Genomic DNA, 14,516 nt, shown 5'->3' on the forward strand with positions numbered 1-14,516 from the left:
CATTAATTAAAATTAATCTGAAATGATTATAAATAAGAGTACTGCTGAGTGCTTCTTACACTCAGCAATTCACAAAAATCTCTTTCTTCAACTATCTTTATCTTGATTCATGTATAGTGTCTAATAGTATTCTGGGGAGTTACATTTCCCATTATTGCTCATTAATGTAAATTAATCTGAAATGAGTATAAATAAGAGTACTGCTGAGTGCTTCTTACACTCAGCAATTCACAAAAATCTCTTTCTTCAACTATCTTTATCTTCAAGATGGTATCAAAGCAGGTTCCATCTCGCTCTGCCTGTCTTCTCTTGTGAACAAATTTCCAGTGCTGTTCACTATTTGCGGCGTTGATACTGTTCACCATCACTGTTCATCGTGTAGTACTGTTTCACCCTTGTTTGGGTAGTGGGTCTGCATATACCACTTGGGGCTTTACCTTTCCTGTTACAGCAAAATGTTGAGTTCTGCTCCTATTTTTTCAATCTCTGAAACTCCTAGTGTAACAGTGTTATTTACTATGTAATGTGTGTCAATGTAGACCACACCTCATGCTATTTATAAATATGGAAAAGGGAATCAATATTAATTACAAGATCAATCACTTATTGATTAATAGGAAATATAATATTCTAATAATAAATACAATATTAAGAATAATATCAAACATAATCTCACACCCAGTATAACCTCAGAAAAGCATAATGGAAAGAATTATATATCTTGATCATACTTCTTGAAAGTGGTCGAATGATTGGCATAGTCCCAGATGCACTGGTCCCAACCCTTATCCCAAATGCACTGGCCCCGTGATGTGAACCCAAGAAGGCTTAGAACCTTTGAACCCGCAAGCACTTGAATTATACCCACCCCTAGAAAGCTAACAATTAGGTTTGGTTATCCACTTTAACCCTTGAGTACAAGAAACGAGGACCCTAAGTGTTGGAGACACCAAAAGGATGATCAAACCTTGATAAGTTAGAAAAGTTCTGAAAGAACCAAAGAGAAAATTCTCACTTGTCTGAATTTTCAGAATACTCAATGTCATTCAACTTGGTTTGGATACAATGAGCTTTGTCTATATATAGTGTTAGTGCTGGCCTAGTTAATTACTAGACATTAAATACTATGTAACAGTACATTAACTAGGCTAATGAGAAGACTCAATTAAACTCACACTAATCAGCTTGTTTAATATGTAACAGCTGAATACGTTATTATCCCCAAGCATAAAAGACCCTTATTAAACCAAAGTAAATGAAATGGCACCCTAAAATTCGTCCAAATATATCAGCTGGTCATAAAAGCACTCTATAGTTAAGCATAAATACAACCAGCCCATGTATAGTTGATAGCCCAAGCTCCTTAATTTGAATGATTTTTGACCCAAAACTCCTTTTACAGCTCCATATTTAGCCCAAATTAGCTAAGTAATCAATCCAAACAAACTCTAGCCCACATTTGCATCTGGAGTATAAATTATTGGGCTCATTGTGCTCTTCAAAATTTTGTCTTAAAGTTTCCCGAATTTATCTTCAAATTGTGGAAATGAAACAATTTTTGGATTGACTATAATTTAATTAAACCTTCTATAGCTTTCACCCTCATGATTAAGCTTTGAAAACCGTTTTTGCTTCATTTAGATCTTGCTCTTATAAATGAGCCTTCCATCCGTTGCAAAGATTCTTTGAAATTTTTGGACCTTGATAGATTCATATCACCCCGTTCTTATCCCAGATGCATTGGCCCCATCCTTGTCCTAGTTGCACGAGCCTCATCTCTTTCCCAGTTGCGCTGGTCTGGTCTCTGTCCCCGAAGCAAATTGATTTTCCTAGGGTTCGATCTGGTCAAGAACTGTCTTTTTTGGCAACTCTATTTTGTTCTTGTAGAAAGAAATAAGGGAGGGAGATGCATGAGTAAACTGTAATTAGGTGTACTACAATGTGTAGCTACCCTCATATTTATAATACTAGGTTAAGCATATACAAGCTCTTGGGCCAAGCCCGTACACATACTAAAACCCTTTTATTCTAAACAGCTCTAACATAAAGTAGTTTTACACTGTCAATTAGAGAGGGCGGGTCAGTTCTGTTGATTTTAAGAGTTTAATGTCTATGTACTGACAATGTAAAGTAGTTTTACACTGTCATCCAATCACTAATCACCGCTTGAATTAATTTAAGATAATTATTTTAAAAGTCAACAAACTTCCCATACATGGTGGGTTGTGATTGGATGTCTGTGTAAAAAATTTTACACTGTCAGTGTATAACTTTTTTCTCTTATTTTAATAAAAGTGTTGATAAACTGATATTATTGATATCATAACAGAAAATGTGATTGGTCAATTGAATCTCTGAGCACTAACAGATACTTATAGTCATAGACTCTAACAAACTCTAATTATCTATTATCTCTAATTCTAACTGATTATCTATTGTAACTAACTGGCAGCTGTACTAACTAGCAGGGGTTAACTCTAACAGATAGAGTTAACTTACAGAGTATACACTCACTCCCCTGCAAACTTAATGAGACTGAGAAACCAAAGGGAGCTCAGAAACATTAAGTTTGGAACTTAAAAAAGAAAATCTAGCAGACCACAAAGGTTTAGTGAGCAAATCAGCCCACTGATCATAGCCAGGAATATGTTGAACAATCAGCTTCTTGGACAGGACTTTTTCTCTGACAAAGAAGAGATCCAACTCCATATGCTTAGTTTTAGCATGAAGAACTGGATTATGAGCCATCTGCACAGCACTGGAATTATCACAGCACCATAAGAGTGAGATGAGGAACTGCAAGTTCACTGAGTAAAGTCCGAATCCACAAAATATCAGCTGTAGCAGCTGCAAGGCTCCTTTACTCAGCCTCAATACTTGATCTAGAGACCACTGTTTGCCTTCTAGACCACCAAAACCAAATTGGGACCAATATAAATTGTCAATTTGCTGTTTCCACAGCAAAAAATTATTGTCATTGAGCTTTTCAGTGATTTGTTGCGAGAAATTCATCATAGACAGAGATGAAGGAGGAAGGTCTTGGTTCATTGGTACAGAGGTGACTGGAGTTGGAGTTCCTGTCACCGGAACCTCCTCACCATCGCCACCGGTTGCGGAAGCCATGAAATGGATCAGAAAGCTCTAGATACGATGTTGATAAACTGATATTATTGACATGATAACAGAAAATGTGATTGGCCAATTGAATCTCTGAGCACTACCAGATACTTATAGTCAGAGACTCTAACAAACTCTAATTATCTATTATCTCTAATAGTAACAGATTATCTATTATCTATAATTCTAACAGATTATCTATTGTAACTAACTGACAGCTGTACTAACTAATAGGTGTTAACTCTAACAGATAGAGTTTACTTACAGAGTATATACACTTACAAAAGGATCCCTATTTTCTCTTCAATTCTGTTCCGATTCTATCAGTTTCATTAATACTTCTTAAACAAACATATGTATGTATTGAATAATTAATTTTCAATGTTATCTTTGTTGCTGCATGATTTAAGTTGGTTTTTTGGAGCACCCACATGTCTGTACATCATATTTCCTCTGAAGTTTGGAGTCTGTGATTGCAGAAAGTGAGCGTGATTGCCACTACAGTTACCAGCTCTCTTGGAAGAAGAAAATTGTTTGCCCAGATAAATAGCTTCATTGCTGTTTTTATTCTTGTTGGACAACTGTCCTTGACGGTAAGTTCTTCTCAAAATGACTGTTATTCCACATGGTATATTCATCTTTCTTTCAGAGTTGAGTTCAAACCTCTTTCTAATAATAATAATTGAAAAGGCCGAGAGGCTTAGTAGAGATTTCTGAGTTTGCTTTTCTAAAATTCCACTCAGCATGCTGCTTAGATATACATGAAGTAATTATTACAACTTGTATTTACAATTCCATTGATACATTAATTAAACTATTAAAGAAGCCATCTAAACAAGTAATGCCACCAACACTCTCCCTCAATATATATCACAAGCACCTAACTTTATACACATGTAATTCTTGGAGCTCAGAAAGACTTGGTGAGGGGAGATCATACACTTGATCATTGAAGTTCACAAGAGGTAGGTTCAAATTTGCTATGATGAAGTAATGAGTTCACACATTAGTTCAACTGTAAGAGCCATAGTTCAATGTTCTGCTTTAGTACTTGATATAGCAGCTATTTTTTTTTTTGATCGGCAAAAGTAGATATTTTATATATATATATATATATAATGAAAGCAGTACAAGTGGTACTGATTTACAAACAGCGTAGCATCAACGAGAGCAGACCTATGGTTAGCTAATACGATATACAGAATAGGTATTAGAGAACCAAAGATCTGGCTATTAGCTAGGTAACTACCCTCCCTCAAAACTGTACATTTTATATACTATTCCCCTGAGTACAAAAACCATCCCTAATACTGCTAGACCATGAGTGAAATGGGATATCAAATCCTCTTTCCAGGTTTTTAAACTAGGTCCAGCAGAAGAATAACCTCCATCAATTTATGGCCATTAAAGCTTTCATTTTGAAATACAATCCTATTCCGATGATGCCAAGTACACCAACTGAGTGCGATCCACCAACTCTGCCATCGTTGACCCCTAAAACCATCAGAATTACAATTAGAAAATTGAAGGAAATGGTTTTTCGGAGTTTTTGAAAATGCCCCCATAGTATTTATCCATGACATCTACTCCTACCACAATGGCAAGACTTCATCACAACTGAAAAATAAATGAGAGGCATCTTCCTCATGACTTCTGCAAAAAGGCCAGCTAGCATCATTGATTTCCGTGCCTCTTCTTAAATTATTCCTTGAAGGCAATCTATCCCGAATTCATCTCCAAGCATAGATTGAGGCTTTACATGGGATTTTTAATTTCCATATTGCTTTAAACACTTCATCCTGAGTCACAGATGAGAAGACTCTGTTGAGAAGTATATAAGCATTTCCCACTGAATACTTCCCACTTGAATCCCCTCCCCAAGTCCAAGTGTCTTGTTGCTATGATGTGCTTTTTTCTTTTCCATGAGATAAGGTCCCCCCCCCCCCCCCCCCCCCCTCCAGTAAGAACACTATTGAATATCAAGCCATAATCTTTCCATTTAATGTTATATGGAAACTGTATCTTTGATTTAGAGGAAACATTGTCTCCTTTATTTATTTGTAATCAATGCAAATACTATATAAACTGGCTTTCGTGAGGTCTCTAGACACACGGTGTTTTTTTGCCGTTCTCTATGTTTCTGTTCTTCAAGCATGGTATCTAGAGCCTCTACGAAAGGCAGCCTCTAAAACCGTGCTTGCCCGGAGGACCCACTGTCCCCAGAGGAGTTTTTTTTTGCGATCCATGAGCCTTTTCTCTCTGGTTCACATTTCAGTTTGTCGACACTGTTCCTTGAGAAATTTCCGACGAACTGCCACCGTCGTCCCACGACTTTTTCCGGCACCGACACCATCGTCAGAATCACAGTTCGCCAATCTACACAACACCATTGATGACATCCTTTTCTGGACATGGACATGCCCTCACACACGTTTTGACCATGCGCCAAACAGCCACGCTCAGATGTGTACTGCCAGCGTGTGTAGGCTCTATTCAAGCAGTGTTTTCCACACCGTCGACGCCCCCTCCTTGGGACCTAACCCCCGGAGTTTAGTGGCCATCAGAGTTGCATTGCTTGCACTCCCTTTGTTATCTGAACTTTCGCTGTATCGTTCTTTGTTGTTGCCGGTTCTGTTTGTGTGTCCTATGGCGTCTACCGAAGCTACTGAAACATCTAAACTTGAGGCCCTACTTTCAAACTTCACACTATCCATGAAGAAGTTTGATGGTTCCAATTACTCTACATGGGCTTCTGACATTCTCCTTTGGATTAGTGGTCAAGAGTTATGTGAGTATTGTACTTGGTTCAGAGTATGTAAGTTAGTTATCCAATTTTCCTTGACAGCTGGCACCTAACTAACTAGAAGCTTGTTGTGCAAGCCTTAGAATCTTCTTCTACAAGTTTGTGTTGCTTGCTCTGCAAGTCACACAGTTCTATATAAACTACAGTGTAACTGAAAACAGTTGGGAAAATAATATCCTTCTCACAAATTCTCTCTCTCTTTCTCTTTTCGATTATCCTTCTCTAATTTGGTATCCAAAGCCAAAAAGATCCTTCAATGGCAGAATCTCCTCCTTTTGCTACTCCTTGAAAACCTCACTTTCTTTATGACATTTGCCCTTTATGGCTTGCCTCCGGAGTACTCTGCTACCCGTGACCAAATTTTAGGGTCTTCGATAGTTCCTACTATGACTAGGCATCTTCTGCTCTTCTACGGGTTCCACCCAAACATACTAGAGCCTCATCTTTGGCTTCGGTAGGTGATACTTATGCCCTTGCCCCTCCGAGCAGTGGGTTGTCACAGTCTCAATGGAAATTCCAACTCGAAGAATCGACATAGGTGGTGTGAGCATTGCCATAAGGATAATTACAATACTAATCATTGCTGGAAACTAAAAGGCAAGCCTCCTGATTACAAGCCTACTCATCCTACTAATGTGGCCAATTCCTCAACAACTAATAAACCTCCAACTACTGAGCAACCATGAGTAACCCCAGCAATATATGATGATTTTCTCCAGTGGTTTTAGAGCCGTCAAAACTTTGGTGCCACTGCTTTTGTAATTCATTTGCCTGTATCTCAGTCTCCTACTCCAGGTCCTTGGGTGCTTGATTCTAGTGCATCTGATCACATATTTGGTAACCACTCTCTTTTCTCTTCCCTTTCCATGACCGGAAATTTACCTATTTATTACCTCTACAAACGGTTCCCAAACACAGGGAATCGACAACACCCATCCCCTACCCTTACTGTTGAGTCTATTTTATTTGTACCTGATTGTCCCTTTAATCTTCTTTTTGTTCATCGCCTCACCTAATCCCATGATTGCTTGATAACATTCACTGAAGATACCATTACCTTGTAGGACCGGAGTTCAAGATGGATGATTGGCACCGAATGTGAGTCTCATGGTCTATATTACCTATCAGCCTCGCCACAAGCGTGTTTTGCCGCAACATCTCCACTTACCATACTTGTTCAGTTGGGACATCCTGGTCTTCCTATTCTTCAGAAGTTGGTACCTAGTTTGTCCAAGTTGTCTTCTTTCAATTGTGAGTAGTGTCAGTTAGGAAAACACACTTGTCAGTCTTTTCCTGATCGTGTCAATAAACGGGCTACGTCCCCTTTTGCTTTAGTTCATTTTGATGTTTGGGGTTCGTCTCAAATAATAACCCCCTCTGGTTTCAAATATTTTGTTACATTCATAGATAATTTCAGTCGCTGCACATGACTATTTTTTAATGAGAAATAGATCTGAAATATTTTCCATTTTTAAGCAGTTTTATAAAGAAATTCAACCCCAGTTTGGGATTCCTATAAGAAATCTTCGCAGTGACAATGCCCATGGGTGTTTTTCTCCTACACTCAATCTCTATTTTATCTCTGCTGATGCGTCTTTCTTTGAGTGAGTGCCATACTTTGAGTCTGTTTCTACTTCCAATGATATTGAGCAATCTGTCCCTCTTGGACATACTTTTACTGCTCTTCTTCCCATCTTCCCTTTGTGTGACAAGAACACTCATTAGAGCATCCTCCTCAGAATTGGCCATTTGAGGTATATCGCAAACGTCCTTGATCACCAGTGGCAATTGGGCCTACTCCTACAATTGAGACTAAGACCATGATCGAATCTTCCCTGGCTCCAATCACCTTACTGGATCCTGACCCTCCATCTAACCTTGATTTACCTATTGCTCTTCGCAAAGGTACACATTCCACATGTAACCCATCTTCTCATTATGTTGCTTTGAGTTATCATTGTCTTTCTCCTTCACTTTATATTTGCCTTTCTTTTATGTCCTGTGTCTTATCCTCACGCTACAAGTGAAGCTTTATCCCACCCAAAATGGAGACAGGCAATGAGTGATAAGATGTGTGCTCTCCAAAGCAATGTTACCTGTCATTTGGGTCCTCTCCTCCCTTGGGAAAACCCCAGTTGGATGTCGTGGGTTATACAACCTTAAAGTTGGACCCGATGGCAAGATTGATCGTTTTAAAGCTCAATTGGTGGCAAAGGGCTACGCTCAGGTGTTTGGATAGGACAACTATGACACATTCTCACCTGCGCCCAAGATGGACTCTATCATATTGTTATTATTGCAGCCATTCGTCATTGGCCTTTCTTCCAACTTGATACTAAAAATGATTTTCTGCATGGAGATCTTGAGGAGGAAGTTTACATTGAGCAACCACATGGTTTTGTTGCTCAGGGAGAGTCCTCTACCATGGTTTGCCGACTTCGCAGATCCCTCTACGAACTTAAACAATCTTCGAGAGCATGGTTTGCCAGATTTTGTACTATTGTACAATAGTTTGGGTTGGTTCGTAGTGAAGCTGACCAGTTAGTTTTTATTGCCGTTCCCCACAAGGATGTATCTACCTCGTTGTGTATGTAGATGACATTGCTATCATTGGAGGACACCAGCATGGCATAGCACAACTCAAGCAATACCTTTTTTGTCAATTCCAGACTAAGGATGTTGGGAAACTTTCATATTTCTTAGGCATAGAAGTTGCTTGGTCCAAGGATGGTGTAGTGATCTCCCACGGTAAGTATGTGCTTGACATCCTGAAAGAAATTGGCCTTATGAATGCTAAGCTTGTAGACACTCCTACGGACCCTAGTGTCAAATTGGTACCTGTAAAATGAGAGGAAATATAGAGGGATATTTGAGTGTAGACTGTGTCAGAGTACATAGTGGAGTGTTTATATAGAATAATTACATTAATTATACATAAATAGAGGATATTTTGTTTCCTCTAAATCAAAAATAATATCCCTATAAACCGAATTAATACTAGAATCAGTATATTAATTATGATTCCAACAATACCCAATCAGGCGGAGCTCTCTGAAGGAGGTTGCCGAAAAACACGTTGAAAAAGAGATGTTGGTGGGATAGGTGACATAAATTGTTTGCTGAAAAATGAACGACAAGTAGGAGGCAGTGGCAAACCGCTGGCCAAAATTTTCACAAGAACCTGAAGTAGCCATGAGTGCAGGAAAATGACAAACAAACAGTACCTACAACAAATGAAAGAAGATGGAAAAACAAAAGGGTTACAAAAGAGACAATGTCAAATGTGGTTAGAATGGCCCCCCAAACTGTAGGGGTAGGTGCGTGAGGAACGGGTATCGCCAGAGGTGGAAGTGCGGCGGCAAAGGCACCGTCATGCGCTGGAGGACGATGACACGCAGATGCTGTTTGGCCCATCAAGGAAAGAGCGCGTGAAATGCCGGATGGGGAAGCGGTTTCTGGAAACATGCAGGTTGGGCGACCAGTGATCCAAACTGTGGGGTCGTCGGTAGGAACGGTGGTCGACTGACAGTGGAGGTGGCCGAAAAATTCACTAGAAAAGAAGAAAAAATCGCTAGAAAAGATACCGCGAGGTTAAGGTCCATCGGAAGAAAGGTGGTGAGCAAAAGGTCTCACCGGTGATAGTGGGTCGCTGGAAAATGATGGCAGTCGATGGTGATTGGAAATGTTGCCGGAAAAAGATAAAGGATCATCGAAAAACTGATGCAGGTCATCGGAATAAGTGCGATGACTAGAAGGGAGACGGTTTTCGTTATTCCCTCAACCTAGCTCTCATACAATGTAAAATGAGAGAAAATATAGAGGGATATTTGAGTGTAAACTGTGTGTTAGAGTACACAACGGATGCTTGTTTATATAGGATAATTACATTAATTATACATAAATAGAGGATATTTTGTTTCTTCTAAATCAAAGATAATATCCCTATAAACCATAATTGGTACTAGAATAAGAATTTTTAATTCTGATTTCCAACAATACCCGATCAAGGGGAGCCTTTGCTAACACAAGATACCGAAGGTTAGTTGGGAAACTAAATTATCTCAGTCACACATCCTGACATAGCATTTGTAGTCAGTGTGGTGAGCCAGTTCTTGAATTCTCCCTGCCAAGATCGTTGGGATGCAGTTATACGGATCTTGAAATACATCAAAGGTGCTCCCGAAAAAGGACTTACCGATGAAGACAAAGTGTTAAGAAGTCCCACATCGTCTGCCTCAGTTCTTGGGGTACAACTTATATATTTGTTGGACAACTTTACTTAGTGTCAATTGGTTTTAAGCTGAAATTTAAAATATGGTGGTAAGATCTAGTGCTGAAGCTGAATATAAAGCAATGGCTCTAGCAACATGTGAGCTGATTTGGTTGAAACAACTTATTAGAGAGCTCAAGTTTGAAGAAGCTGCACAATTGACCCTGATTTGTGATAATCAGGAAGCTCTACATACTGCATCAAATCCTGTTTTTCATGAAAGGACAAGCATATTGAAGTGGACTGTCATTTTGTTAGACAAAAAATAGAGTCAGGTGGCATCATCACTAGATTTGTTCATTCTTGTGATTAATTGGCAGATGTTTTTACCAAAGCCTTGAGGGGTCCATGGGTTAACTACATATGTAACAAACTTGGTGCATATGATTTATATGCTCCAGCTTGAGGGGAGTGTTGAATATCAAGCAATAATCTTTTCATTTAATGTTATATGGTAATTGTATCTCTGATTTAGAGGAAACGCTATCTCCTATATTTATTTGTAATCAATGTAATAATACTATATAAACTGGCATCTCTGAGGTCTTGAGACAAAAGGTGTTTTTTGCCTTTCTCTATGTTTCTGTTTTTCAAACATTATATAGAGGTCGACCTTTTATCACCAGGAGATCCAGCTCAATAATCATATAAGCAATAATGTCTCTACATGGTCTCTACATATACAAAATGCTTTAAGGGAAAACCTTGGAATACCTCAAAATTTGAACCATTGTACTATATGACTATTACATGTAAAACAATAAATTGTACTCCCTCTGTCCCAAAATAAGTATCACTCTAGGTTATTTTACACGGACGAAGAAAAGTTATTATTAGAATATTCTATTTTCTATTAATCAAGATCTTATAATCAATAGTGATTCCTTTTTCATATTATAAATAACATGAGGTGTGTCTACTTTGACAAAACAATACAGTAAAAGACTGTTATAGTTAATAAATTGCAAATCTCTTATTCCTTGTTTGCCTCACATTCCGCAAACAACTAAAAAGAGCCTTTTTTAGATTTCAGGGACTAAAAAAAGTAACTTAAAATTAGGAGGACTAAAACCAAAATGACTCAAATTTGAGAGGTTAAACACATTTAAGCCTTTAGGAAATAACTGCAATTAATGTTGTTTCTCTTTCCAAGTAGCCTAAAAGTATAGCTAGGTTCAATGCATCTTAGGATTTAGTGATAACTTAATTTCTCTCGTAAAAATTGTTAGTTGGCATTGATTATCTTTGTAATCCTTACGATTAGAAATAGAATTCAGCTGAGTGGTGAAACTCACTCTAGCCCATTCAGGAAAAGTTCGCTTCTTATTTTCTCATAATTACCAACATGAAAATGTTGAAAGACTTGGAGATTTCTATAAATTTGCTTGAGGGAATTGCGCTCAGCATTTGTTTATTTTATATGAATGAAGGAATAACAACTATTTACATAAACAATGAATAATAGGAAAATCATTTCCGATGACTATAGTATATCTGTTGCTACATTAGTTGAAGTAATCATTTTGAAAAGGTAATAGTATTATTAACAATAATGATGAAAAAAGATTCGTCGTAGGTTTTATTCTTTGATGTTAGTATTAATGATGATGCATGTTACTAATGTTAACCATGTATATATTTTTCTTTACTAGTACAGGGACGCATTCTTACTGTTGCTGGGGTGACTACAGCTATATGCTCAGCACCTTTCGTTGGCCTCTTAAATTTAGTCGCTCTAGCTGTTTGGCCAAAATGGGTGGTGGTTGCCATTTGTGAGACGCTGAGAAAGGTTATTATGACTTGCAAATATTGGTTCCTTTAATAGATTTCAGTAATTAACAACATATCTAGAAATGTGTATTGTGAAAGTAGATTTAGAATATGTATAGGTTCATTGTATGATATAATTGCCTCCAATCCCATTTGCCATGAGGACCAAATATATTGATGAGGTATATTGTCACTTCAGAAAAAGATCCTGTCCAGAGACATTCGCATTAGTTTTATTAATTTTTAAATATATTTTTCATACTTGTAATATATATATTTTTTTCAGTTTATTATCTAAAATATATTTTTATTTTATTTTATTACCTGACGTTTTCAATCTTTTGCTTTTGAAATATGTCGTTAGTCTCGATTCATTAAATGATGTGTTAGACTAATACTGGGATCAAAAATAAAAGTTTGAAAATATAAAGTAATAAAATAAGTAAAAAAATATTTTTTAGATAGTAAAGTGAAAATGAATATATTACAAATGTGAAAAACATATTTAATCCTTTTATTAATGCAAATGATTAACTGACGGATGTTTTAACTGAACGAGAGTTCCTTGACGCATGTGACCTGAAAATGTTAGAAACGTGTATTATTTTATAAATATGTAGGTTCATTGTACCATTTAAATAAAGTAATTAGGAATTTGTATTTTTGCACTTCTTACATTCATTATATGCATTTCTTTCCTTTCTCTCAACAATATATTACATATTGCATTCATCTTTTGGAGAAATTCATGACTGTGATCTGCTACTCATGATATAAAACAGAAACTTGTTTATTAAATTAACTATTGTCACACTTTTTTGTATTCATGATCATGTTTGACAACATTGCAGGTTGTTACATATGTTGTGACAAGGCCTGGAAGAGAACTTTTGTTTACTGTTGTTTCAGAGGATGAGAAGTATAAAGCCAAAGTACGACCATCTTCTGTTTCCTTTCCTCCTTTAATCGTCGTGGGTAGTGTCTTGGGCTTGTAGAAGCGCGATCATGTGCTACTCTTCTGATAGTGACATTATTAGACCTTTTATATTTGCTTAAATATATTTTTATTTCTAATAAATACTCAATTTTAACGTTTATTTTCTGATAATTTTTTTTTATGTTGAGTTCTTAATAAAACATTTGTCTTTGATCCTTGATATTTTGTTTGTCTCTGATAAATTAGTGAATTTTGTGTTTGTTTCCTGGTAAATTAGCGAATTTTGTTTGTCCTGACTAATTACAAATGAAAAAAAAATTATAAGAGAACAAGCACAAAATTCGTTAATTTATTAGGGACTAAAATAAAATGTCAAGGATCAAAAATAAAATTGTTGTTTTATTAGGGATTTAATGCAAAAAAAAATTATTAGGAAACAAACAAAAACAAAAAAATTAGATATTTATTGGAAATAAAAAAACATATTTAACTCTTTTATATTTATTGGATATTTCCTAGTAGGTACATAAAATGAACTAACAATTGAAATTGAGTTACTCAATGGCCTATATTTTTTTGGAGGCAACACTTGATTTACAACATGCTGACACAGGTATGCATAGATGTCTTGGTTCAAAGACTTGGAGATGCTGCAGCAGCTGGAATGTACAAAATGCTTTTTGGTACTCTCAACGGGAACCCATCAACAGTTCCCCTTTATGGCCTCCCTGTATGTTTAAACTTATCATACTATCCATCTTCCTCTCAAATATTACTACCCTGATTCATGAAAATGTCAACCCATTGGCTCAAATATTTATCATTACTCGTTGTTAATAAATATTTTTCTCTTTTATCTTTTACACTACCTCCTATCCTTGTTATAAGGTTCAATTAACTAAACTATCAAACATTATACAGATGTTTCTCTTACAGTCATGTTATTTTAAAGCCGACTTTCATGAAGGAGATTTTTGTGAAAATAATACAGGAGATTTTAGATTCGACTCCAACTTATTTTTAATTTAAATCATAGTAAAGACCAGAGGTAGTATTTTATATGGGTAAGACTGATGTGTTTCTTTTCCCTTGTCTGTAGGTTTGTTTGTTTTGGATAGTTACAGCATTCTCTTTGGGTCGTCGGCAAGTGCAACTTTCAAAGCACCAGATCTCCTCTACTTAATCATAGAATTTTAGATTAAATGTAATAGATTTTAATTATAATATTGGATGCCGTGCTTCTAGTCGAGAAAGTCGAGCATGAGATAACAAGCTAACACGGGTATGCTTTCCAAATTTTTCAAACAATTCCTTCGGTGTTGGCAATTTGAGTATGCAACCAAATATAAGATTGACTTGGTGAAGGGAGAAAAGGAGATGAGAGATTTTAAGTTCATTTTTGCTAACAAAAATGAGTAAATTAATAACTAATATTTACTGATAAAAAATTAAAATAAAATTTGAGTAGGTGTGCTTGTGTTGAAAGGAGCTAGAAAATGAAAAAAGAAAAATCGTTCCCTCCGTTTCAAAATTTTGGGTGTTTTAAATTTTTGGATTACAAATTAAAATATATTTAAATTATACAAATTTAGAAGACTAAATTATCCTCATTTCTCTTA

At 36.5% G+C, this 14,516-nt stretch overlaps 1 protein-coding gene across 3 annotated transcripts in view; it reads left to right on the top strand.

Annotated features, from left to right (window-relative positions):
- Positions 1–14,270, top strand: part of LOC114400001 — a 34,686-nt gene extending 20,416 nt beyond the window's left edge. For all 3 annotated transcript variants that reach the window (XM_028362237.1, XM_028362239.1, XM_028362238.1), the window contains exons 9-13: positions 3,597–3,710; positions 11,848–11,979; positions 12,812–12,892; positions 13,511–13,627; positions 13,997–14,270. In XM_028362237.1, coding sequence (XP_028218038.1) covers positions 3,597–3,710; positions 11,848–11,979; positions 12,812–12,892; positions 13,511–13,627; positions 13,997–14,080 — 528 coding nt within the window. In that variant the 3' untranslated portion in view covers positions 14,081–14,270. The remainder of the gene's footprint in view (positions 1–3,596; positions 3,711–11,847; positions 11,980–12,811; positions 12,893–13,510; positions 13,628–13,996) is intronic.
- Positions 14,271–14,516: the final 246 nt, after the last annotated feature.

This window comes from Glycine soja, chromosome 19, assembly GCF_004193775.1.
Source record: "Glycine soja cultivar W05 chromosome 19, ASM419377v2, whole genome shotgun sequence".
Taxonomy (NCBI): domain Eukaryota; kingdom Viridiplantae; phylum Streptophyta; class Magnoliopsida; order Fabales; family Fabaceae; genus Glycine; species Glycine soja.